This window comes from Agelaius phoeniceus, chromosome 29 (genome assembly GCF_051311805.1).
Source record: "Agelaius phoeniceus isolate bAgePho1 chromosome 29, bAgePho1.hap1, whole genome shotgun sequence".
Taxonomy (NCBI): domain Eukaryota; kingdom Metazoa; phylum Chordata; class Aves; order Passeriformes; family Icteridae; genus Agelaius; species Agelaius phoeniceus.
Window position 1 is genome coordinate 5,000,953 of NC_135293.1, and position 26,420 is coordinate 5,027,372.

The window sequence follows — 26,420 nt, forward strand, 5'->3', positions numbered from 1 at the left end:
TGTGGCCACTCACACTGGCCCACACTGGGGTGCCAACCTAAAAATTTGCAAACTTTGCTTGATTTCTCCCAAACTAAAACTTGCAGAAACTAGGACCAAGCATTCCATTAAAATCCCAAACGCCACCTCTGAACTGATACCTGTTGCAGTGTGATGTCATAGGGTATTTAATTTCAATAGATACCCAGAGCCTGGGGAAATGACTTCTCTTTCCCATGGAAAATGGCCTCCATTTGGGGCCACTCACTCTGGCAGACACTGGGGTGCCAACCTAAAAATTCACAAACTTTGCTTGATTTCTCCCAAACTAAAGCTGCCACCAACTAGGACCCTGCCTGCTGATAGAGCCCCAAACTCCACCTTTAATCTGATACCCAGAGCCTGGGGAAATGACTTCTTTTTCCCATGGAAAATGGCCTCAGTTTGTGGCCACTCACACTGGCCCACACTGGGGAGCCAACCTAAAAATTTGCAAACTTGCTTGATTTCTCCCAAGCTAAAGCTTGCAGAAACTAGGACCAAGCATTCCTTTAAAATCCCAAACACCACCTCTGAGCTGATACCCAGAGCCTGGGGAAATGACTTCCCTTTCCCGTGGAAAATGGCCTCAGTTTGGGGCCACTCGCCCTGGCAGACACTGGGGTGCCAACCTGAAAATTCACAAGCTTTGCAAGATTTCTCCCAAACTAAAGCTGCCAGCAGCTGGGACCCTCCCTGCTGATAGAGCCCCAAACACCACCTCTGAGCTGATACCCAGAGCCTGGGGAAATTATTCCTGTTCCCATGGAAAATGCCCTCCATTTGGGGCCACTTGCCTCCATTTGTGGTCACTCACACTGGCCCACACTGGGGTGCCAACTCAAAAATTTGCGAACTTTGCAGGATTTCTCCCAAAATAAAGCTTGCAGAAACTAGGACTGAGTGTTCCCTTAAAATCCCAAATGCCATCATTGAGCTGATACCCATTGTCTGGGGAAATGACTTCCCTTTCCCATGGAAAATGGCCTCAGTTTGGGACCACTCGCCTTGGCAGACACTGGGGTGCTAACCTAAAAATTCACAAGCTTTGCAGGATTTCTCCCAAACTAAAGCTGCCAGCAGCTGGGACCCCGCATGCATCGCGGGCTGGGATTGCGTGGGATGGGATGGGGAAGGGAATTCCCGTGCGGGAGAAGGGGCAGCGATGGGGGCAGCTCGGGGAAGGAGCCGAGGAGCCCGTGCCGTGTTTGCTGCGCCGTCCGCCTGAAAGGCGACACCGCGGGCTCGGGTTTCGGGCTGGCGCTGGGGGCCGGCAGCTGAGCCCGCTCCAGGTGTGCGCTGCTTTATAGGAAAGCTGAGCAGGCTGCAGGAATATCCCTGCTCCCGCGGCTGTTCCAGGGGAATCAACTGAACAATGTCTTTGTGGCTGCGAGTAACGGGATCTCCAGGAAAGCTAATTGGAGCGGGCTGCGGGGTTCCTGCAGGAGCACGGGGGCTGCATTCCTGCCTGGAATGTCTGTGTGCTCTGTCCCACTGGGCTCTGTCCCCAGCCCGGGGCTGTGCCCTCAGTCTCTGCCCCATTCCCCAGGGAACAGCCCCATCCCTGGGGGAAATCCCTGCTGTGGCATTCCCTGGCTGCTGGTGCACAGCTGGAACCTGCACCACAGGCTCTGCCTTTGGGATTGGACCCCGAGGTGCTGGTTCTGGAGGACAGAGGGAGGGGAGGGCATCGAGGCCTTGCCAGCTTGGGCTCACAGACCTGGGGGTGTTGGAGGGTCTCTGTGGATCCATGTGAGGCAGAAACCAGCTCCAAGAGTGTGTGTTTTGACAGGGAAAACCTGCTTGAGTCACAGTCTGTGTCACTGCCTCGAATTTCTGTGGGAAATTTGGAGCTTTAAACCCCAGTCGACATGTGGGGAAAACATCGCTCCAACAAATGGCCTTTATTGGCCTCAAATTTCAAAGTGCTGGGGCTTGGCCCATCCTGCTGGCAGAGCCCTGCAGGGCCCTGATTCCCACAGGAAGAGCTGCTTGGCATTTGCCACAGCTCAGCTCCTTCCCTGTGTCTGAGTGACACCTGCACTCCAGCCTTTCATAGGATCGTGGAATGCTTTGGGTTGGCAGGGACATTAAAGTTCATCCAGTGCCACCTCTGCCATGGCCAGGGGCACCTCCACTATCCCAGGGTGTTCAAAGCCCCATCCAACCTGGTGTTGGACACTTTCAGGGATCCAGGGCACCCACAGCTTCTCTGGGAAACCTGTGCCAGGAAGGAATTTTTCCCCAACATCCAGCCTAAATCTCTGTCTCTGCCCTGGCTGTTGCCTCAGCTGCCTCTTGATGCCAAAGCTTCAGTTTTCAGAGCAAGGGTTGGTTCTGCCTCTTTCCCTCACCCTCCCTGTGCTGGGAGCTCCAGCTTCCTGGTTTGTTTTTGAACTTCCACACCTGGGGAGACAGATCTGTGCCTAGGCAGCAGCAGAAGTGTGAGGCAGGAGTGGCCTCAAAGGCAGTGGATCAAAGGCTCTTTCTTGTCTGACTCGCCCATGCAGGAGCCCGCCCCGTGTTATCGCTGGACCCCGTGCAAAATAAATAGGTTAATCAGCATCTTATTCAAATGAAGTGCTTTAATCTGTAATTCCCGAGCTGCTTTGAAAACTCGCCGAGGTCAGCGGCTGCAGGAGCTGAGGGTGGGTGGGTGAGCAGGGAGTGATGCCAAGGACAGCGAGAGGGGTTCAGGGGTGTGAGCAGCAGTGCCAGGCAGGGATGGGCACAGAGGAGCTGTGCTCTGAACCCAGGGCCCTTGGGCTCAGTGCTTTTGTGCCAAGGACACCACAGAGCTGCTCCCAGGGCTGGAGCCCCTCTGGAGCCAGGCTGGGAGAGCTGGGGGTGCTCACCTGGACAGGAGAAGGCTCCAGGGACACCTCAGAGCCCCTGGCAGGGCCTGAAGGGGCTCAAGGAGTCAAAGGGCAGGGCTGGATGGGATCTTGGCAATCAGGAATTGTTCCCTGGCAGGGTGGGCAGGCCCTGGCCCAGGGTGCCCAGAGCAGCTGGGGCTGCCCCTGCATCCCTGGCAGTGCCCAAGGCCAGGCTGGACAGGGCTTGGAGCAGCCTGGGATGATGGAAGGTGTCCCTGCCATGGCAGGGGATTATGAGATGGGCTTTGAGGTCCCTCTGAACCCAAACCATTCCATGGTTCTATGCAGTAGGTGCTGGCTTGGGGCTGCCCTCAGGGCATGGAGCCCCTTGAGCTCCTGGCCAGGGGCTGCTGTGTCTGGGCACAGGATCCAGAGCTGGATGTGGCTCCACATTGGCTGCAGTGCCAGAGGAACCCGGGCAGGGATTCTGTACAAGTTGCTTCCTGCAGGATTTTGTTGCCACAGCAAGTTCAGTGCCTGGGAGCTGTTTCAGGCTGTGCATTCCCAGTCTGGTCACTGCTCTGTTTAGCCTCAGTCTGCCCAAAGTCCCACCCCAGCTCCTGCATTTAAGCAAGAAAAACAGGGAGGGAAAAACAACCCCAGACCACAAAGCGCTGCGAATCCCAGCGCTGGGGCTTTTCGAGCGCCTCTCGCCGCGCTGGCAAATTTTCACCGGAGGAAATGACCTCACCTGGAGGTCCCCGGGGCTGCTGGCCTGAGGGCTGGGGCCAGGGGCTGGGGAGGGGGGCCTGGCCTTGATTTCCAGCTGCCTGCAGCGCCCAGCCCAGCCCCACCATGCCCGCACATGGCTCTCGGTGGAATTTGCTTTTCACAGCCTCCCCTGTGCTGGACAGCAAAAGGAACAATTAGCAGGGTCAGGGCCAGGAGTGTGCTGAAACTTGGCCCCCCAGGATCTGGCAGGAGATGTTCCAGGGGTGCTGGAGCAGGGTGGGCGCACAGTAAGGTGAATTTCCCCTGCTTTGCAGCCCTGGTCCCTCCATCCCTGCCATTTTCTGGCCGTTGTTTTCTCCCTGGGTTCCTGGCTGGGCTGTTGGTGCAGCTGCCGGGCGCTGGCCCCGAGCCAGCCCCTGCCAGATGGCGCGGGGCTCTCAGACGTGCTGCACTCCATTCCCCAGCCCGCTCCCGCTATTTAATCAAATTATAGGAAAAGTCAATTTGCTGGATTCCCGCTCTGCAGTGCCTCCCCCACCCCCCCAGCCCACGCGCGGCTCCCTCTGCCCACAGCACCCGGCAGCATCCCGGGGACCAGGGCCTGGAATTCTCTGTTTGGAGCAAGGGACAAAGGGCAGCTGCCTGTGTCTGTCAGGATTTGCCCTTCCCCCCTCTCTCTTTTTTTTGTCTTTATTTTATGAGTTCTCTGTAGAGTCACAGAGTCATTAAGGTTGGAAAAGCCCTCTAAGGGTCACAGAGTCCAACTGTTCCCCAGCACTGCCAAGGCCACTGCTGACCCGTGTCCCCAAGTGCCACATTCACACATTGTTTGAACACTTCAGGGATGGTGACTCCACTCCTACCCTGGGCAGTCTGTTCCAATGCTTCCCAACGCTTTCTGTGGAGAAATTTTCCCAATTTCCACTCTAAACCTCCCCTGGCCCAGCCTGAGGCCATTCCCTCTCCTCCTGTCCCTGTTCCCTGGAGCACAGCCCAGCTGTCCCCTCCTGTCAGGAGCTGTGCAGAGCCACAAGGGCCCCCCTGAGCCTCCTCTGCTCCAGGCTGAGCCCCTTCCCAGCTCCCTGAGCCTCTCCTGGTGCTCCAGACCCTTCCCCAGCTCCACTGACCCTTGTTGGATTTCTGGGGGGCTTTGGGGTTGTTTTTTAAACAAAAAGAAGCCTGGCACAGGCTGTCCAGGGCCATGGTGGAGTCACTACCTTGGAATTGTTCAAAAAACATGTGGATGTGGCACTTGAGGACATGAGTTAGTGATGAACATGGTGGTGCTGCTGCTTTCATAGTTAGACTTGATCTTAAAGGTCTCTTCCAACCTTAAGGATTCTGTGATTGTGTCTTTTATTCCCCACCATCAATTTTGTCCCTTTTTACTGGTGAGGACACGGGCTGGAAGGGAGCAGCTGGCTGTGGGGAAAAAGAAACTCAGGCAAGTTTCCTTCCCAAAGAGAACTGTGTGTGCCAGGCAGAGCCTGGCCCCTGCCCCACCTCTGCTTTCGTCTGGATTAAAAAAAAAAGATTATCGGTTTCAGAATGAATCAAAGGAGATGAAAATAACCTGTGACAAAAGTTCTCACATCATCTGAGAGCTATTTCAGTTTCTTTGAATGCCATTTCGGTTTCTTTGCATGTTGAATTTCTGCTTTAAAAAAAGAAAAGTCTGTTTTTGTCCTGGCAGAAGATGATTTTCGGTCAGGGCTTTCTAGGATGGGTTTGGTTAATTTAGTAGGGAAGGAAAAGCTTTTTCTTCTGCTTGATGTGCTGTTAAATCACAGAGCAGAGCAGTGCTGCAGAAATGTGACCCAAGAGCTGTGTGAGGGCTGTCTGAGGTTTGTCCCTCCCCTGTGACAATGGCTGTGAGGGGCTGCTCAGCCCCACGTGCCTCAGTTTCCCCTCAGCCTGGTTTTCCTGAGGGCTTTGAGTGGGGGCTGTGCTCAGGAGCCTGGCACAGGGCAGGGTTGGCACAGGGGGGTCCCAAGGCCACACAGGTGCCCGCTGCCAGTGCCCAGCCTGTTCCCCCCAGAGTGGGGTCACTGCAGCAGTGGTGGCTTTTGTGGTTACCCAGAAAAAGTTATAACCATGGAAAACGGAACTGGAGCAGAGTCGAAACTGCTGCTGGAGCTGGGCAGGTTCTGGGGACCAAGGAGGGTGACAGGAACAAACAGAAAGGAACACTGTACCCTGTCCTGTGTGCCCTCTGCCCTGTCCTCTGTGCCCTGGCCCCTGCTCTGCTCCATGTAGGGCTGTGCCCTTTGAGGACTTTGGCTGAGCTGCTCCAGTTCCCCTCCAGATCTGCTGTGGGATGAATTAAAGCAAAGCTCCTGGACTCATCAGATGGTTTGGGTTGGAGTGGACCTTAAATCCCATCCAGTGCCACCCCTGCCATGGCAGGGACACCTCCCACTGTCCCAGGCTGCTCCCAGCCCTGTCCAGCCTGGCCTTGGGCACTGCCAGGGATGCAGGGGCAGCCCCAGCTGCTCTGGGCACCCTGTGCCAGGGCCTGCCCACCCTGCCAGGGAACAATTCCTGATTGCCAAGATCCCATCCAGCCCTGCCCTCTGGCACTGGGAGCCATTGCCTGGCTCCTGTCCCTCCTTCCCTTGAAAGGTCAGCTGAGTGAAGCACTTGCTGCTCTGTTGCCATGGGAGAGGTGGTCAAACACTGCTGAAGTTTGAGTTTTGAAGTTTTACTGTGCAGGGCTGGGGGCAGCCATGGTGAGGGTGTGGGGCTATGGACTGACCAAGGCCTTCTCTTCAACCCCTCTCCTGCCCCACAGGTGTATCCATCCAACTCAGGTGATGACTACAGCAGGGATCCAGCTGGATATACTCCCTCAAAACCTCCCAGCACTGTGTATCCTGGAGCCTTTTACATGACAGGTGAGTTATTCCCAGCCCTGTGATCCCACAAACCAGGCAGAGCAGGGGCAGCCTTGCCCATTATGGACCATGGGAGGGATTGCACATCTGGAGGGAGCTCAGGGCAGGAGTGCATGAGGCACAATGCAGCCCCAAAATCCTGAGTGAGAAGGGATCCAAAGGGATCATCAGTGCAACCCCTGCCCAGCCATCCCAAGAACCCCACCCTGAGCACCCCTGAGAGCTCCTGGAGCTGTGGCAGCCTTGGCACCATTCCCTGGGGAGCCTGGGCAGTGCCCAGCAGCCTCGGGGGGCAGAACCTTGCCCTGAGCTCCATGCCAAGGCCTGGCCCAGCTCCAGCCCTTGCTGGGCTCCTGTCCCTGTCCCCGAGAGTTTGTCCTGATTGCTCAGTGGGTGATGCTCAGCACAGGTAGGATGTGGTGGGGACAGTCCCGTCCCCTCATCCAGGGCTGACCCTGGGGCTGGGGGCTGCCTGCTGCTGTCCCTGCCCCACTCAGCTCTGGGCTCCTTGCAGATGGACTCCATAACTCTGCAGACCTGTGGAGTTCCCCGGGTGCCATGAGCCAGTCGAGTTACGGTGCCATGCTGGGCAGCTCCTCGTCCCCGCTCCCGCAGTCCAGCGGCTTCAACAGTTTACACCAGCACGAGCGCATGGTAACGTGTCCCCGTGGCCCTGGCACCTCCTGCCCTGGTGTGGGTCCTGCCCCAGCTGCTGAACCCCACAGCTTTTCCTCTGAGCCCGCTCTCCCTCCCTGGCAGAACTACCAGCTGCATTCAGCAGAGGTGAATGGCGGGCTGCCCTCCGTGTCCGGCTTCTCCTCGGCGCCCACGGCGTACGGCGTGTCCAGTCACACCCCCCCGATCAGCGGCACCGACACCATCATGGGTATGGCCAGTGTCACACTGACCCCACAGCCGGGCACAGCTCACCTGGACAGCCTGGGCTTGTGCACACCTGCTGCCTGAGGCATCCAACACACCCAGACACCCCTGATCCTCGTGTGTCCCCTGTGCCTGGAGTCCCTGCCCGGGGAAGAGGCACAGGGAGGTTCTGGGTGCTGCTCTGGGGGTTTACAGCTCGTGGGGTGGGTCTGGGAGGAGCCCAGCAGCTCTGGTATTATCTCCTGGAGGTGCTGTGGCTTAGATGAGTTGTGGGATGGATTTCTATGTGAAGCTGCTCCCCTAGATCCAGAATGGGAATGTTCCTGCTGGGTTTGGGTACCACATTAACCCCTGAGTGCTTTAATCTCTGACCCTGTTACTGAAATGAGCTCATGCTCCCCAGGAAATGAGGATCCTGACACAGATTTGTAGAAAATGCCTTGCTTTTCTATGGAGAAGGAAGTTTGGGATTCATAGAATGAAAGTGTCATTAAGGTTGGAAGACATCTCTAGGCTCATGAAGTGCATTGGTGGTTGCTGGGGTTTGAGATGCCCCATGGCAATGGCCCTGCTGCAGCAGAGATGTCTGATTGCTGTTGGTGGCACTATACCTCCAGCCCAGGGCTTGGAGAGATGTCCCTGCAGCCCCTTGATGGCTTCCAGGGGAAGGTGCCCCGTGTCCGAGCTGCTCTGAGCTGGACAAACATTTAATTTTCAAGCAAAGCACTAAAAGCAGAAAATTTCCACCCCAGAGCAGGTGACCCCAAAGAGGGTCCTGTAGGGTGCTGTGTCCTGCCGGGGTCTGTGGCCTTGGCAGTGGCACCTGTGTCTCTCTTGGCAGGTAACAGAGGAACCACGGCCGGGAGCTCCGGGGACGCGCTTGGGAAGGCTCTGGCCTCGGTGAGAGCTTGGGGTGGTCCTGAGCCAGTCCCAGTCCTGCTGCTGCAGGGACCCTCTACCCAGCAGGGAGCATGCACCCCAAATCCACAGCAGCCTTTAGGGAGGGGTTTCCCTCTCCATGTGCTGTCATCTCAGTCCCAGCACCTTTTGGTGGATGGGGAAACTGAGGCACTGAGGTTGTGGTGGCCCTGCAGTCACATTTGCTGCTCTGTGCCCTCCCAGCCTGGTGCTGCTCTGCCAAGACCACCCTACACAAACCTTGTGGCAGGACTTGCAGGTCCCAGTAGTCCTTGCCCTGTGTGTGCTGGTTCAAACTGGAGGGCACTGGTCTCACTGGGTTACCAGAGAGTTTTCTCTGTCCTGTTCAGTGATCTCTGCATGGATGCAGAGGGGTGCTGACAGTGACCCTGCAACAATTCCTGAGAGCTCCTGCTTCCTCCTGAGAGGGGTCCTGAAGAGCAGAGGCTGCACTCAGGGGTGGTGACAGTGGGGACAGACCCCGAGGTTGATGGGGGAACTGGGGGGAACTGGGCTCGGTCATTGTGCTGGCTCTGGGTTTAGGAAGGGAGGTCCCAGCAGGTGCTGGGTGTCACTGGGAGGGGACAGCTAGCTCAGGTGGCACTGCTGACCATCCCCCTTCTGTCCCTGCAGATTTACTCCCCTGACCACTCTAGCAATAACTTCTCCTCCAACCCCTCCACCCCGGTTGGGTCCCCGCAGGGCCTCGCAGGTGAGTGACAATGTGAAGGTGAGGGGGTGGGGTTTGCTTTGGGGAGCTCACAGGCAGTGAATTTCCCAGGTCAGCCCCTAAACCTCAGCCCAGGGCTGGCAGCAACCCTGGGACCTTCTCCTGCCCTTCCTGGCCCTGTCCCTGCTTGTCCCATCCCAGAGAGGCTGTGGCTGGATTTGCCTCCGTGGGAGAAGTGCAGTGGGATGTGGGAAGCAGCCAGTGGTTCAAACCCACATTGAGCATCTGCTGAAGGCCCTTTCCTGTTCTCCTCGGGCAGGACAGGTCCTGTGGTGCCCAGCAGAGCTGGTGCCCAGGCTCCCTGTGCCCAGGGTGCAGCATAAGCTGGCCCTGAGGTCACAGCGAGTCACTGAGACCGGGGACATTGGGGACACCTCTCAAGGCCTGAAGGGCTGAGCCAGAGCAGAGCTCGTAGTGCCACACAGTGCCACAGTGCCCATCAGTGCCACACAGCCCTGTGGTGATCCATGTAGTGCCATGGTGATCCATGGAGTGCCATGCAGTGCCACAGTGCCCATCAGTGCCACACAGCCCTGTGGTGGCCCATGTGGTGCCATGGTGATCCATGTAGTGCCATGGAATGCTGTGTGGCCTGAGCTGTGCTGTGGTGATCCATGCAGTGCCATATGGTGCCACAGTGGCCTGTGCAGGGCCGGGTGTTGCTGCTGTGGCCTGTGCCATGCCGAGCCGAGCCGTGCCGTGCCGAGCTGTGCCGTGCTGAGCAGAGCCGAGCCGTGCCGAGCAGTGCCGTGCCGAGCCGTGCCGTGACGAGCAGTGACGAGCCGTGCCGTGCTGTGCCGTGCCGAGCAGTGCCGTGCCGAGCCATGCAGTGCCGTGCTGAGCAGTGCCGTGCCGAGCCATGCAGTGCCGTGCTGAGCAGTGCTGTGCTGTGCCGTGCCGTGCCGTGCCGAGCCGAGCCGAGCCGTGCCGTGCCGAGCCGTGCCGTGCCGTGCCGAGCAGTGCTGTGCCGAGCAGTGCCGTGCTGTGCTGTGCTGTGCCGAGCCGAGCCGTGCCAAGCCGTGCCGAGCCAAGCCATGCCGTGCCGTGCCGAGCAGAGCAGTGCCGTGCCGTCGTGCCGTGCCGAGCCGTGCCATGCTGTGCCGTGCCGTGCCGTGCCGTGCCGAGCCGTGCCGTGCCGTGCCGTGCCGAGCAGTGCCGTGCCGTGCCGTGCCGTGCCGAGCAGTGCCGTGCCGTGCCGTGTGTGCCGTGCCGAGCCGTGCGGTGGCCGGTGCGCCGCCGCGGTGTCCCAGCTTCCAGCCCCATCTAGTGGCAGCCGTGGCCATGGCCGGTCCCCAACTCTGCGTTTGTCCCCAGGCTCGTCGCAGTGGCCGCGGGCGGGCGGAGCGGGTGCCTTATCTCCCAGTTACGAAGGGAGCCTCCACACTTTGGTGAGTGGCACCAAAAATTCCGGGTTCTCCTTTTCTCTCTCTTCCCTCAGGGCTTGGTGGTGAAGGGTTTTGGGTGGCACCCTCTCCCCTGGATGCCTGGAATCAGCTGGGTGGCCAGGGATGGATATGTGGGGAGCAGCAGCTGAGCAGAGCCCAGTGCTGCATCCCTGACCTGGAGTCCCCCGGCAGCCCCAGGCCCATCCCGGGGCTCTGGCAGGTTTTGCCTGCCCTCAGCAGTTCCACTCGTGTCACCCATCGTGCCTTTGGGGAATGGCACTGGCTGGGGGGGCTATTGCTCCCCATCCCTGCCCTGTGGCACCCGAGTCCAGGATTGCCACCAGCCATTTTGTAGTGCAGAGCAGCAGGGGGCTGCTGGCTTTATGGGATTGCAGTCATGGAATTGGATTGGAATCATGGAAAGGTTTGGGTTGGGAGAGATCTTAAAGCTCATACAGTTGCACCCCTGCCGTGGGCAGAGACACCTTCTGCTAGACCAGGGTGCTCCAAGCCCCATCCAACCTTGGACACTTCCAGGGATGGGGCACTTAACACAGACCTGTCTTTGTCCTGCCCTTCCAGCAAAACAAAATGGAAGACAGGTTGGATGAAGCCATCCACGTGCTGAGGAACCACGCCGTGGGCCAGACCTCTGCCATGGCCAGCAACCACGGGGACATGCACGGGCTGCTGGGCTCAGCACCAGCACACAGTGCTGCCGTGGGCAGCCTGGGCCAGGCCTTCCCTGCCTCAGTCATGGCCCTGGGGAGCAGGCACCCGAGTCTGGTGAGTGTGGGAGCAGTGTGGCAGCTGGCAGGGACACGCTGGGGACACGTGTCACATGTGGTGTGACGTGGCGTTCAGGGGGACGTCGCCTTTGGTGCAGGAACAGCCCAGTGTGGTCAGCCTGGGTCAGGTGCTGGCAGCATTGCAGGGGTGACAGGCACAGAAGCCACTTCCCATGTTCCTGCAAGGGAGAGCTGAGTCACAGAATCCCAGAGTGGTTTGGGTTGAAGGGACCTCAAAGCTCATCTTGTTCCACCCCCTGCCATGGCAGGGACACCTTCCACTGTCCCAGGCTGCTCCAAGCCCTGTCCAGCCTGGCCTTGGGCACTGCCAGGGATGCAGGGGCAGCCCCAGCTGCTCTGGGGACATTGAGTCCAGCCTTGGCACAAGCTCTGTGTGCCCTTCCCTTGTGCCCCTTCTCAGGGCAGACAGGGGTGGTGAGAGAGCTGCTCTTCTTTCCCTGCAACATGATTGAAAATCCCTCAAAACAACTTCAAGGTGTCCCTGGGATATGCAGGGAGGAGAAGAGGGATCCAGTGGGTACAAGAGTGCCAGGTGTCACCAGGAACTCTGAATGGTTTGGGCAGGCATCACATCCCTGTGTGGTGTGTGAGGGCTCATTCCAGCTGCAGGGAATGGGATGGATCCAGGGCACCCTGGGCAGGTGGATGCTGGGGTCCCATGCAGGGTCACCTGGGTCCCCCCTTGTCCAGAGGTTGGTGACCACAGCAGCACATTTTTGGCAGAGCTGCTTTGCTGCTGCAGCAATCAGTGACACATCTGCAGTCTCCAGAGAAGCAGCTGTGATCCCCTTCCAGGCTCCCTGGCTTCTGCTCCTGAGCAGGGAATGAGATGTGTCCTCTGTAGGCTGCTGCCAGCTGGGGAGTCAGCAGGGCTCTGTCCCCTCAGTGCCCAGCCTGTGTGGCACTGCCTCGGGGCTCTGGGCTCAGAAGGGGCCCTCACCCTTTGTCCCAGCTCTTTGGAGCCAAGTTCATGTTGCTGGGATGTCCCTTGCTCTGGTGGCACTGGGGAGGTGGCAGTGGTGCTCAATGACACAGGACATGTGTCATCTCTGCTGTGCTGGCCTTGCACCAGGCACAGAGGGACTTTCCTCGGGGCAGGGGACAGCAGTGACAGGGCTCTGGGTGCAGCCCCTGCTCAGAGCAGGGAGCTGCAGTGTCCCCAGCGGTCCCAGAGAGCTGCTGCTGCACAGGCTGGCTCTTCCCTCCTGCATTCCAGAGCTCCAGGGGTGGGAGGTGAGGGGAGCACCCAGAGCACCCAGCTGTGCCTCAGCCTGCTCCATGGAGCCTGGGGTGACAGCTCAGGTGAATGTCCCCTCTGCCTGCTGGCAGTGACCCATCCCTCCCTGAGGCTCACTCTGCTCCTTGCTGCAGGTGGGAGGAGGCCACCCTGAGGATGGGCTGTCCAGCAACCCCAGCTTGCTCCACAACCACGTCACGCTTCCATCCCAGCCCAGCTCGCTGCCGGAGCTCAGCAGGCAGCAGGACACGTACAGTGGTAAGGCAGCTCTGCAGGGGGGTCACCTGTGCTCAGGGTCACCTGCTGGGGGCTGTGGGGACTCACCTGTGGGGCTGGGCCCAGGCCTGTGCAGCCTGGGAGGAGATGGATGATGTCTCTGCAAGGCTGGTGCTCCCTTGCCGCATTCACAGGGCAGTTTCTACCTGGAGCCTTTTCCAGAGGTTTCACAGAGTCCCAGAATGGTCTGGATTGGAAGGGACCTTGAAGCTCATCCCCTTTCACCCTGTCCCATAGGCAGAGACACCTTCCACTGTCCCAGGCTGCTCCAAGCCCTGTCCAGCCTGGCCTTGGGCACTGCCAGGGATGCAGGGGCAGCCCCAGCTGCTCTGGGCACCCTGTGCCAGGGCCTGCCCACCCTGCCAGGGAACAATTCCTGATTGCCAAGATCCCATCTAACCCTACATCCCTACATGTTCAACCTGTATTTTCCCATTCCCCCCCGCCAGGTGTGGGTGCACAGTTCCCAGTGCTCTGCTGTGTAGGTTGGGTTCCCAAATTGGAAGTAAGAGGGAGAAGGGGGAGCATCAGCAGGGCACAGGCAGCACCCTCCCATCTTCCCCGAGTGTGGAGCAGCAATGCAGGATGAGTTTGGGCTGCAGGAGCAGAGCCTGGGGACCCCCCAGCCTCCTCTGTGGGTCAGGCCCCTCAGGCTCTGCACGTGGCTCTGCTCTCTCTGCAGGTTTGTCTGGGGGGCTGGGCCGGAGCAGCGTCTCCTCAGGAACGAGCGAGATAAAGAGGGAGGAGAAGGAGGATGAGGAGAACACGTCGGTGGCAGATAACTCAGAAGAGGAGAAGAAGGAGCTGAAACCCTCCCGGAACAGAACAAGGTGCTCTTTGAACAGGTCTCTCCCTTCACTTTCTCTGTTCCCAGGCCAGGGCTGTTTGGGCTGGGGTCCAGCTGCCAGGACCCACCAGGCACTGACTGGGCTTGGCCCGGTTTGGCCTGGGGTCATCCTGTGGCACAGACCCCCCAGCCCTGCCCATCTGGAGCCTGGTGTGGTCTCACACAGCCTGGGCTCCTGCTACCGCCCCAGGGGAAGGGTCCCTGCCACCCTCCTGCTGGCTCCTGTCCCTGTGGCCTCAGGGCATCCTCATGCTCCTAAAGCAGAGTGGTGCACCTCCCCCCCACCTGCCTGTGTGGGCACTTGGGGCTGTGCAGGGAAGGAGCCAGTGCTCCCAGTCAGACACAGTTTGACCCCCTCCCTGCCTTGGAACATCTCTGCTGTCTGCTTTGGGCTCCTGTATCCTCTGTCACATCCAGCCAGAGGAGTGGCAGTGGCTCAGGTGGAGTCCTTCAGCGTGTTGGCTGCTCTGTAGCCTTGCCACCAGCTCGGAGACCTCAGCAGGGTGATGATGCCCAGAGAGGCAGCACCAGCCCCACTCCTGCCCTGGAGGCAGAGGGCTGCATCTTCCCAGATTCCAGCTGGGGATTCCAGTGTTGGCCGTCACCTTGTCTGGGCCACCCTGCACACTCCTGGCAACAAGCTCAGGCCTTAATCACATTGTGTGTTCTTTCTTTGCTGTTTAAAACCAAAAGAAAACAAAAACGAGGCAGAAGAAGAGCCTTAACTGGTTGTGTCCGAAGCCCCTGCGTGTCCCTGCACGTGGCACAGGCCGGCAGGTCCTGGCAGGGCACACGGGGGGCTCTCATCTCGCTGCGTCACCGTGTGTTTCTTGTCTGTGAGTTGACCAGTGCTGAGAGTGCACACGAGGAATGTCCCTGTCTCGTTCTTATTTTAAACCATTAGTCAAGATGAGGATGAGGAGGACGATCTTCTTCCCCCAGAGCAAAAAGCCGAGAGAGAGAGAGAAAGGAGGGTCGCCAATAATGCCCGTGAGCGCCTGCGGGTTCGTGACATCAACGAGGCCTTTAAGGAGCTCGGACGCATGTGCCAGCTGCACCTAAACAGCGAAAAACCGCAGACCAAACTGCTAATCCTACACCAGGCCGTATCAGTCATACTGAACCTGGAGCAACAAGTTAGAGGTCAGTGAGGGTCCCGGAGTGGTGATATTTACGTACCTGATCGGCACGGGGCTGTCTGTCTGTCTGTCTCCTGTGACGTGCTGTGGTGCCTCGCACTGTCTCTCTCCCCTGTGGCCTTGGGGACCAACCCAAGGCTGTTGATGTCCTTTTAATTTTATTTTTTTTTTTGCCTTTTTTGCATCCATCCCTGCTGTTCTCTCCTTTGTCCCCCGCTGCCACTGCGTGTGCTGCATGCTGGTCCCCGTGGGGACGCCTGTGCCATGTCCTGCTTCCCTACAGCCAGGAGTGCTCAGTGCTTGGCCAGCAAAGTGACAGAAACCCCACTAGAGAATCTCTCAGAGGGGTCCAGCTCTGCCATCTCCAAGGGCTGCTCTGAGCACCGAGCCCGTTCCTTTCCCCTCAGTGTGCCTGATGGGGCTCTGTGCTGCTGTCCCCCAGTGTGGCACCTGGCAAAGCCCTGGGGCACGGCAGCCGTGCGAGGGCAGCGGGATGCCCTGGCTGAGCAGCCCTCGCTGCCTGCACTGGTGTGGGAGCGCTGTGCATTCTGAGCCTGGAGCTGCCAGCGGGGTCCTGCAGCCTCTGCCCCCCCCGGGCCACGCTCAGGGCACGCTCGCTCCCACCACGGAGTGTGCACCCATGGCAGGGGGGAAGCGAGGGGGCAGTCCCGGCTGTCCCCCCCGGGCCGAGGCCGCTTTGTCCCCATCCCGCCGTGCATGTGCTCCTGGCCCGCCCCTGCCCCGCCTGCAGCGCGCCCCGGGCAGGTTAACCCCTTTCTCTCTGCAGAGCTGTGTAACACGCGTCGGGGGCTGTGCCTGCCTGTGCTCCTCTCTGCTGGCCTTGCTGTGCCTTGATGTTGGAGTCCTTTGTGCCTCTCTTCAGTTTGTAATTTTTTGCCTTTCATAACATGTATATTTTTTCCTGTCTTCTTTTTTAATTTCCCCTTCCTTTTGATTTTTTTTTTTTATTTCAAGTTTTTACTTTTTGGTTCTGTTCTTTCCAATCTCCTACAGACATGCCCCAGCCGTGACCTCTCGGTGGTCCCACTCTACCTTGTACTTGCTGCTCACGGATCCCAGGCAGGACCGAGGGTGGGGCAGGGCTTAGGCAGAGTTGGCACTGTGTTCACTTTGGTCTCCCACGCTTGTCCCTTTTTAAACCTTCCTGAGGGCAGCCAGAGGTGGCTGAGCCCTGCAGGCTCCCTCAGCAGATAGTGCAGACAGGCAGTGTCCCCTCCTTGGCTTTGAGCTGCTTTCCAGGAGAGAATCCCTCCCTCCCAGCCCCTCTGGCAGTGCTGCCATCAGGTCCCTGTGTGCCGTGGGGGCTGCCAGGATCCTCCCACTGCCACAGCAGCTGCAGGAAGGGAAAGGAGGAGACTGAGGAGTTTCAGGCTGGCTGGTGACCCCCAGGGGCACAAGGCAGCCAAAGCATCCCATCCTCACACAGTGGAAGCTGCCAGTGGTACGTGCTGGTGCTGGGGACACAGCTCTGTCCTGCCCAGGTGTGACATCCAAGCCTTGTCCCTGCTGGGGGAGCCACGAGCCAGGACTGGCCCCAGCAAGGAGCTGCAGCCACCAGCCTGTGCTGGAGGAGGGATCTGGGGTCCTTTGTGGGGACACAGGTGCCAGGATGGCCCCATACCCCCGCCTGTGCTGAGCCTGTGGAGAGGAGGTGGCAGCTGGGGCAGCGAGGAGGGGACACAGGCAGGGACAGGGCAGTGAGGAGAGGGTACAGCAGGGCCAGTGGGCAGCCCTCAGTCCCACACAGGCAGCGCTTGCCAGGGAGCCCCTGCTCCCCCTTCACACAGCCCTGCACTGTCCAGAGGCTCTCCAGGAGGGCTCTGTGGCCCCTCTTTGCTAAAGGCTGATCCCCACATGGCTCCCCAGGAGGCCCCAGGCTGTCCCAGTGTCAGGTCTCACCCAGGGACCCTCCTCAGATAGGTGTCTTCCTGCAAGAAGTTTTGCTCTGGGGGAGAAGGTCGTCTGTATTTAAATTGGGGCTTTTGAGGGGGTGGGCAAGGCCACGGCTCAAGATGCTGCCAGCACAACTTTGCTTCCCCCATCCCTGCCTGTGTCAGGCATCCCTGGGGTGCTGTCAGCAGTGGGGGCTCTCACAGAGCTTCTGACTGTGCCTGGAAAAAAACAAAATCACCCCTTCTGGCCGTGTTTTGGCTGTGTGGAAAGATCTGGATTCAGTGTCTGCCTCTGAGTCTGATCCTCAGAGCAGCTCCTGCTCCCAATGCTGCCCTGGCCCCTCAGAGGGTGCCAGGCCAGGCTGCTTCTGCTGCTGCAGCACCACTGCTCCAAACACCAGCACTGGAAGCTGCAGATGGAATTTGGGAAGGAAATCTTACAAAGAAGGATTTGCTTCCTGCCAAAATCTTTCCATGGGGGACAAACCTGACGTTTTTGGCAGAGAGCCTCCCCCAGTCTTCGAGTTTTCAGTTGAAAACAAACAGGAAGGCAAAATTTTGCAGAGGGTGGAAGGTGTTGGTGGGTGATGCTGCATCAATGCCCACCCTTGCCCCCAGTGGCCCCTCCAGCCCCCTGGGCACCTGGGCCTGTGCTGGCAGCACCTTCCCTGGGCTTGCAGAGGTGACACAGCCTGGGCTGCTCTGGGAAGCACCCAGAGGAATTGGCTTTGCAAAGTGAGGCCGTTTGGGCCATTTCCAGTGGACACCCGGAGCACTTCCAGCACGGCAACATAGAGAGCCCCCCTCGTGGCACCCCCTGACTAACCCCTGTGGTGCTGTGAACCCAGCAGTACAGACGAGGCCTTGTCACTGGAGGACAAAGATCTGAGGGACCGGGAGAGGCGAATGGCCAATAACGCCAGGGAAAGGGTGCGAGTGCGGGACATTAACGAGGCCTTTAAAGAGCTGGGACGAATGTGCCAGATGCACTTAAAAACGGACAAAGCACAGACCAAACTGATCATCCTGCAGCAGGCCGTGCAGGTCATTCTGGGCCTGGAGCAGCAAGTACGAGGTATGGTACCGCTGGCAGGTGCATTTCGGGGCCTGTCTCTCCCCTGTCTCTGCATGCTCCTGCTTCTCTGTCCTGACTCTGCTTTCTGTCTGAGCTGTGTGTTTGCAGCACCAGCAGCACCTCTGGCTGCTGAGCTCTCCCCAGCCCGGGGTGGATTTGAGGCTGCTCTCTCTCTCTGCTCATGCTTAATATAATTTTGCACCTGGATCCCATTAAGCAGCTTTGGAAAATTCAGTCCTCAGCTCTGAGTGCTGGCTGAGGCACTTGGGGCTTCCTGTAACAAGCACATGGAGATGCCCTGGCACAGGGTGCCCAGAGCAGCTGGGGCTGCCCCTGGATCCCTGGCAGTGCCCAAGGACAGGTTGACTGGGGCTTGGAGCAGCCTGGGACAGTGAGATGTGTCCCTGCCCATGGCAGGGGGTTGGAACAAGATGGACTTTAATGTTCCTTCCAACCCAAACCATTCCATGATTCCCTGGTGAAGTGGGGGTGCAGCTGGGCCTGGGGTTCTGCTCGAGCAGGGGCCTGGCAGGATCCTGCAGGGACTGGGGCAGCAGCGAGCGCTGCACGGAGCTCATCTCCTCACACAGGCCTGCCTGGCATGGTCCCTCTGTCCCTCTGGGGTGCTGCTGCCAGGGGTGATGCTGGTGCCCAGACTGAGGTTGCTCCCCCCCCTCCCTTGCTGTTTTGGGCACAGAGCGCAATCTGAACCCAAAAGCCGCCTGCTTGAAGCGTCGGGAAGAGGAGAAAGTGTCCGGAGTGGTAGGAGACCCCCAGATGACACTGTCAGCTTCCCATCCTGGTCTAGGAGACGGTCACAACCCTGTTGGACACATGTAAAGGTACCATTCCCCACCTGTGATCCCACATCCCAGCGTGGCTCCAGCCCTGTGCCCATGCCCTGCTCTGCTCTGGCTGCTCAGCCCTGCTCCCTCAGCAGCAGCCACAGCCCTGCTTCATGTCCCTGAAATCAATGACCTACATGTGTGCAAGGCCTGGCACAGGTGCCCACAGCAGCTGGGGCTGCCCCATCCCTGAAGGCCATGTTGGAGGGGCTTGGAGCAACCTGAGATGGTGGGAGGTGTCCCTTCCATGGCAAGGGGTGCAATAAGATGAACTTTAAGGTCCCTTCCAGCCCAACCCATTCCATGATTTTCTCTCTCTGTGTGTCATGTGCCCCATCCAGAGCCTCTGGCCCACAGGAAAGTGCAACTCCATAGCTGGGATGGGGGGTTTGGAGCTCTCTGGGTGGGCTCAGCTCTGCTCTGCACCTCCCAGTCCTGCCCCAGTTGGCTGCTGGAAACCAGCAATTCCTTTTCCTTGTGGCTCTATGAGAGGGAATGGGCAGGTCCCAGAAATGCCGAGAGTCAGAGAAGGTGAAAATCCCCCAGTGAGGCTGTGGCAGGCACTGGTTCCCATGGGCTGTTCCCACTTTTAAGGGACCCTAGGAGCATCTGAGCAGTGCAGAGGTGGTGGATGGGGGGATTGAGCAGATCCAGGAGTGGTAGGTCAGGAGCTGATCCCATGCAGTGCAAGGAGAGGACACAGTCCCTTAGTGTCCCCTGTCCCAGTGGGTGCCTGGGGATGGCCTGACCAAAACAAAGGCAGCCCTGCCCAGCCCTGCAGGGACTGACAGCCTTGGGGCCCTCTGTGCAAGGAGCACAGTTTTATTCTCATCTGGGCTTCTATCACTTCAGACTTTTTTATTATTTTATTTTATTTGTAGATCTTTTTGTTCCTCTGGCTATGGAGGTGTGTAGGAAGAAAACCCTTGGTGTGACCTGCAGCCCTGTTGAACCATGAACTGTAGTACTGCTCATACTGACACACGCAGCCGGATCCTGGCGTGACGTAAGGAGTGGAAAAAACACTTTGTCAGAAACAAAACGGAAACAAAAAATTGCCTTAAGTATAAAGTGCAGAACAGTCAATACATATCACTCAGTTAGGAGGGGGTGGCGTGTTCTCTTGGCTTGTTCACAAGCAGCCAGCAGCAAAATTGTGCCTAAGCTTGATATTTCTTTTTTAAAAAAAAAGAACATTAGTTATGAGATTTTTTATGTAGAACAAATAGCAATGCCTTTTGGTTTTTTTAGCTTCTTTTGCATATGTTTTGTAAGCAACGAAAAAAATTTTTTTTTTTGTATAAAAACATGTCTTGTACCCTCCGCTTTTCTGCTGCTGTTTCTATAGTTAACGTTGCATCTTTAGGATCAACCAGAATATTAAAATTGTATTAAGAGAGACTGGATATAAAGAGAGGAATTCTCAGATTCGGCTCGGAAAGCCACTAAAAGCGAATGTAGCCACAGTGAGGGAATGTTCTTCCTTGCCTGGCTTGTACCTTCCATGACAACAAACAAACTTGTGCTGAATTCACCATCTCTTATCTTCGGCCACTTCTGATTTGGGAAAAGGAAGTTAAACAGCAGAGCAGTGGCAGCAGTGCTCCCCTCCCCGGGCAGTGACTGAGGTGCTCGCTGGGGTTTGCCTTGTTCTGGAGATGCCCCCGGGTCAGAGGATGTGACCACGGCTGTTCCAGAGTGTCACCGTGGGGAGGAGGAGCTGGAAGAGCAGCCCCGGGTGGAGGAGAACCAAGGGACTGAGGCACTTCCAGGTGAGCAGAGCAGCGAGGGATGCACAGGGAAGCTCCTGTTCCCACGGGCCAGAGCTGCCAGAGGCACTTCCAGGAGCAGCACTGAACAAAGACCAAGTGAACAAAGCTGCAGCACTGGGAAGAGGCAGAGGCAGCTGGAGCAGCAGTGGGACACAGGGCCAGGAGGCCGGGCAGCAGCAGCAGCAGAGGGTGCTGGAGGCAGGGAAGGAGCAGAGACCTGGCCACTCCAGCCTGGGCAAAGCCCTGAGCAGCTGCAGGATCCCTTCTGGCACTGGAGCCATTGGAAATGCACAATGCTGGCTCGGGGAGAGGGGTGGCCTCACAGCCCGCTGTCACCTGCTGTCACATCTCCCAGGCATCCCCAGAGGCAGACTGAGCTCAGCCCTGCCATGGGATGGGAGTGGCCACCTCACCTGCACACGGGCTCCTCTCTTGGCACTGGGAAGGGGGCAGCAGGAGCTCCTGTCCCTGTGCTCCAGCAGCCAAGCTGGGCCAGCTGTCCCTTCACTCCAAGGGATTCCCAGTCACTCCAGACCACTCTGGTGTCCCCAGCAGGAGGAGGATCCCTGGCAGCCCCTCTGGGTGCCCTCGAGGTGTGGAGCAAAGAGGTGCTGGGCAGTGCTGAGCTGCAGCTGCCAGTCTGGAGATGGCCATGGAAAAACATCCACCAGGAATTTACTCTTGTTTCTTCCCTCTCCTTCTCCTTGTGAAACATTTTGTGCCTGGTTCTTCCCAGCTCTGCAGAGCCCAGTCAGGCAGGATGGTGCACGAGACATGGCTGCTGGTCTGGGGGGATGTGGGGAGCTCCCCTCTCCCCTGCAGGCTCCATCTCTCCCTGTGCTGCTCCAGCCTGGGCTCCTGGAGAAGCTGTGTTGCTTTGGCACAGGGAAAGGGAGGGACTGGCACACAGGATTAGCTCCTGTGGCACTTCCCAGGTACCCCAGGCTCTTGGCATAACCTGGTGCTCCTCCATGTGCTTTGTGCCCTGGCAAGCCCTGCTGGAAGTGCTCAGGGCAGTGCTTATCCCCCACCCACACGTGGGCACTGTGGCCTCACCCTGTGGCAGCTCCAAGCTGAGCCACTCCAAGTGCCAGGGCAGGATGGGACTGTCCCTGCTGCCCCTGGCCCTGCCTGGGGCTCCCCAGCATCCAACCATCCCTCTGAAGCTTTTGGGTGCTCCCACCATTCCTTCTGCATGGTGAGACCTCAGCAGCCCCAGCTCTGTCCCTGGGAAGGGCAGGAAACTCAGTGGTTCCATAACCCAGGTGCTTCTTGCCTGTGTCAACAGACACATTTTAGCCTAATCAGCTCAACAGGTTACAACACTTCCCTCCCTGGGGCTCTTCTGGGTGCTGAAGCAGTGGGCAGGGAGATGGATGAGGTTTTGCTCCCTGTGTGACAGCCCTGACTCCCATTCATGCTCTGGAGTGCAAACTGGAGGGCTCAGCAGCTGCTTTCTGTTTCATCCATGAGAGTTCCTGCTCCACTGGTGAGAGTGCTGGGGCTGCAAAGTGCCCACTGCTCAGGGGTCTTGGCTGGCTCAGTGCCCCTGTCCCAGGGCCAGGAGGGATGGAGCAGTGTCCCAGCCCTGGAAAGCTTGAAACCCTACAAAAAATAGTTAAAAGTGGTTCACAAACCCTTTGATTTTGCCCCAAGAATTGGAGGTGGCAGTAATGGACAACTGGACTTAGAGGGACTAGTCAAGAAAAATCCATAAATTCAACAAAATTGGAAACCTGAGAAGATTTATGAGTTGTTCACAAATTTGCTGAACTTCTTTATCCCCTCCGAGTCCTGCAGGCCAAGGAGGAACCCTGATGAGCCAGAGCCTTTCTCACCATCCCTGAATCCCCAGGCATTGGAACAAAAATGGGGCTTTTCAGCTGCATTTAGGTGGTTTAAGATGTTACTTTGAAAGCAAATCCAGCCAACTTCCATCCATGGCAAGGCTTAGGTGAAGATCTTTGAGCATTAGCCCTCAGAGGCAGGGTTTGGAGAGATCATTTCAAAAGCACAGTGTAGGGGGTGGCAGTGCTGTCCCTGGAGCTGCCTCGATGGCACAGGGTGACAGCCGGGTGTGCCAGCCCAGTGTGGCCTCAGTGGCATCTCTGCTTTTCAGGTGCTCAGGGAACAATTGGGAAGAGCAGCAAGGAAAATTTCCTTTGTCTTGCCAGTGTGTTTGGCTCAGTGTGAGCTTGGTGCCTGTAACCTGCCAGGGAAAGTGGCTTTTCTGAAAACAACCACTGCCAGGTGCTCTCCCCAAAATCCCACCAGCCCAGCCCTGGAATGTCACCCTGTAGCAATGAAACTCTTGTCTTTAGGTGTTGTGGTCAGCGAGGGCTGCACCCTCCCCAGCCCACAGCTCTGCTCCATTCCACTTGGGATCTTAGAGATCCCCAGACCTGCTCCTGTGCCCATCTGTGTGTCCCCCACAGCAGTGGTGCTGCCAGGAGAGCTGTCACAGGGGGGTGACATGTTCTATGGTGCCATTTATTCCATTTCCTCCTTCCTCTCTCAGCCTTTGCTTGCATGGCTGCTCCTGGTGGCACATGCCCTCCTCTTTGGGGGCCACTGAGCCCCCCCAAGCTTCCTTCATCAGTGGAGGGCTGCCTTCCCTTCTGTGCAGCTTCTTCTAGTTCCTCTTTCCCCAGGCTGCCTCAGTGAAGCAGCAGAACTGGGACACTGCCATGGGACATTTCCTGTGTCCCCAGCCCAGGGGCTCCTGTTGCCCCACTCAGCCAGCCCCCTGCCTGCCTGCACACAGGCTGTGCATGCCACAGGACTGGGGAGCGTCTGGAATCCAGTCTATGAACAGTAAAGTTGCAGATTGTTGTTTTTTCTCCCTTTTCACCTGCTTTTTCCCCAGAACAAAGCAGCTGCAGCCTCCCATGGGTTGGTGTTCAGGCAGTGGTGGCTGCTCCCAGCCCAGGGAGCAGAATTCCAGCTGTGTGGCACTCACCCCTGCCCTGACCCCTCAGATCCCCTCACAGCCCCAGCCAGCAGCTCCTGGGGCTCTCTGCTCCCCTTCTTCCCCCAGAGCTGGGCTGCAGGAAGGATGGACTCAAGCTGTGGTTGTCTCAGGCTGTAATTCCAGAGTCAGGGCAGAAACTGCTCTCCAAGGTCCTTTGTGTCTCACCAGTGTCCCCACTGAAGCCAGCAGAGCCTTTGGGCCATTGCTGAGTGGTTCCAGTTGTGGGGGCTCGAGAAACAGGAGGCTTTGGAAACCCCCAGTCCCCTGCACCCCTTGAGCTTTGCTGCCAACTTTGTGGCCAGTGGAACCCAAGTTCCTCTTGCAGGCCCTGCTGTGCTGTATTGGGGAGCCTGGGCCAGCTCCAGTTCCATCCCTGGGCTCTGGGAGGTGGAACAAAGCTGGGGATGGAGCTGGGCCAGAAGAAGCTTTCATCCCCCACCTGCAGTGCTGGCGAACCCAGAGCAAGCCTGGCCCCTGGGCTCCCCCATTCCTGCCCAACACCAGCAATAGCAAGGCCTGTTTTCTGTACCCTGAGCTTGCACAAGGTCTTTGCCCTGTTAAAAATCCTATGCAAATCTTACCCCTCTCCCCTCTCCTGGGGCTCTGCAGATCCCAGCCCAGCCCATTCTCTCTGCTCTTGTCTGTGATTCCTGCTCCCTGCTGCCCTCAGGGTCCAGCTTCATTCCTGGCAGCTCCAAAAGCATTTTGAGACCTGTGCTCTGGAGCTGGGAGGGGGCAGATGAGACTGTAGGAGCACCCAGCTCATACTGAGCACTGAACTGGAGGGGACAGGGCGTGGTCCTGGGGCTCCTCCATGCACCCTTCATCCTCCTGTGCCTTCTGCTCAATGCTGGTGGGGCTCTGCCAGCATCCCTCATCCCCCAGCCCCCTGACAGGAGAAGCTCTGTTCCACCTTGCTGCTGCCCAGACTGCCCTGTCCTGACCCCTGAGCCTCAGCCTTGGCTGGGGCTGCTCTTCCTTCAGCCACCCCAAGCCTGCAGGGGTGTTTCCCTTCCTGCCACGCTCCCCAGTCTGTCCAGCCAGCATCTCTGAGCTGTTTCCCTTTGCAGAGGGGCAGCCCATGCCAGCAGCTGGGGTGGGTGCTGCCAGTGTCCCACAGCACAGCTGCCTCTCCCTGCCCCTGGGGACCTGGTGCTCTGTACTTTGATTTCCAGGACAATTCAGCCCTTTTGGGGAGCCAGCACTGCTGTGCCTTGGCCTGCAGGACTCCCAGGGGGAGGGGGGCTCTGCTTAGGAGGGTGGTGCAGGCTCCTCATGACCTTCTGCCAAACTTTGTGTGTCCATCTGCAGCCCAGCTCCGGGCCAAGGGCACTCCTGTCGTGGGTGCCCACATTGGTGTCTCTGTTCCCCTGGCTTTGTACCCCTCCTGCTCCTCAGGGCTCCCCATTCCCACCCTGGCACAGCCAAGCCCGTGCTGTGCTGGAGGGCAAGGCTGTAACACTCACCCTGAGACATCTCAGCCCAGCGTGGCTGCAGCACCAGCCCGGGAGAGCAAAGGGGTTTCTGCTTCCAAAGGGGTGTCCTGGTACCGAGGCCTTTGGCCAAAGAGCACCCCTGGGCTGTGCTCTGCATCCCTGGGCTGTGCCCTGCACCCCTGGGCTGTGCCCTGCACCCCTGGGTTGTGCCCTGCACCCCTGGGCTGTGCCCTGCACCCCTGGGCTGTGCTTTCCATCCCTGGGTTGTGCCCTGCACCCCTGGGCTGTGCTTTCCATCCCTGGGTTGTGCCCTGCACCCCTGGGCTGTGCCCTGCACCCCTGGGCTGTGCCCTGCACCCCTGGGTTGTGCTCTGCACCCCTGGGCTGTGCTCTGCACCTCTGGGCTGTGCCCTGCACCCTTGGGCTGTGCTCTGCACCCCTGGGCTGTGCTCTGCACCCCTGGGCTGTGCCCTTCACCTCTGGGCTGTGCTCTGCACCCCTGGGCTGTGCCCTGCACCCCTGGGCTGTGCCCTGCACCCCTGGGCTGTACTTTCCATCCCTGGGTTGTGCTCTGCACCCCTGGGCTGTGCTTTCCATCCCTGGGCTGTGCTTTCCATCCCTGGGCTGTGCCCTGCACCCCTGGGCTGCCCCCTGCACCCCTGGGTTGTGCCCAGGGAGCCGTGGAGCTCCTGGAGACAGCGAGCTGGGGCCACCAGCAGTCCCCCTTGCCAGGGCCACGTCTTCCCAAGTCACCAGAAGCCAGCAGCCTTTGAGCAAACCTGGTACCGTGGAGCCACGGGGAGGGAAGGAGCCGTGGGAGCCCCGCAGCAGCCACTGCTGCTGTGTGTGCCAGGAGAGGGGACAGGGGCAGGACAGGGAGGATCCCAGCTGGGAATGACCTGTCCCTGCAGAGGGCTCCAGCTCTCCGGGGAAACAAAGCATTCCTGGGATGTTCTTTATATTTTTGTAGGAATGGGGGGTGGGAGAGCAGATGGGAGATGCCTGCGGAAGTTGTTTATTTTTAACCCTGTAGAAAGTTATGGGTTGTTTTGGTTTTTGGCCTTTAAAATAAAAATGGTCCTTGCTTTTGATGTTTATGCTGCCTACGTGTAAATCCAGATGTACTTAAGTGGCTGAAATCCTTGTTCTTAAATCAGATACACATTATAGTTTTGAACTATATATATAGTAAATATATATATATATATGCCTAACCCAGCAAAAAAAAAAAAAAAAAAAAAGTATTTGGGGGTGGGAAATGCGTTGCTCTTTGAAATGAATCACAATTGGGGGATGAAATTGTGTTTCTGAGTGCCTCAAGATATGAATTGTTTTCATTTTTTTAAATAATTTTATACAAGTGTCAAAACAGCTGGCTGGATTATTTGGAATTTTTAAATAATCCTAACTTTTTTAAAGTAGATTTTGAGAACTGTCCTGTATATAACAGTAATGTAGCAATAAATGTGACATTTTATAACAATATTACTTTTTTTATCCCCATGTGTGTCCTTCAGATGTTGTATCCCTAGGAATTAAAAGTTGGAATAAAGGCCTTGCCTTGTACTAAAAACCAAAAAACAAAAGAAAACACCAGACAGGTTTTCAGACACTTGCTCTGGGTGTGGATCCTGCCCCCTGCATCTCTGTTGTTTCCTTGCCTCTGCCCCTGGGGAGCACCCACAAAAAATCCACTTCAATCCAGTTAAATGCCCCCAGCCCATC

The 26,420-nt window shown here is 57.9% G+C and overlaps 1 protein-coding gene across 12 annotated transcripts in view; it reads left to right on the forward strand.

Annotated features, from left to right (window-relative positions):
- The window catches only part of TCF3 (transcription factor 3), an 85,541-nt gene extending 59,361 nt beyond the window's left edge, over positions 1 to 26,180 (forward strand). For 3 of the 12 annotated variants that reach the window (XM_054650259.2, XM_054650251.2, XM_054650252.2), the window contains 12 exons: positions 6,358 to 6,460; positions 6,975 to 7,114; positions 7,220 to 7,346; positions 8,184 to 8,242; positions 8,894 to 8,972; positions 10,305 to 10,378; positions 10,958 to 11,161; positions 12,556 to 12,679; positions 13,380 to 13,542; positions 14,449 to 14,687; positions 18,369 to 18,513; positions 19,398 to 26,180. In XM_054650259.2, coding sequence (XP_054506234.1) covers positions 6,358 to 6,460; positions 6,975 to 7,114; positions 7,220 to 7,346; positions 8,184 to 8,242; positions 8,894 to 8,972; positions 10,305 to 10,378; positions 10,958 to 11,161; positions 12,556 to 12,679; positions 13,380 to 13,542; positions 14,449 to 14,687; positions 18,369 to 18,511 — 1,455 coding nt within the window. In that variant the 3' untranslated portion in view covers positions 18,512 to 18,513; positions 19,398 to 26,180. The other 9 variants (XM_054650255.2, XM_054650263.2, XM_054650253.2 and 6 more) reach the window with 7 other exon arrangements.
- The last annotated feature ends 240 nt before the right edge of the window (positions 26,181 to 26,420 follow it).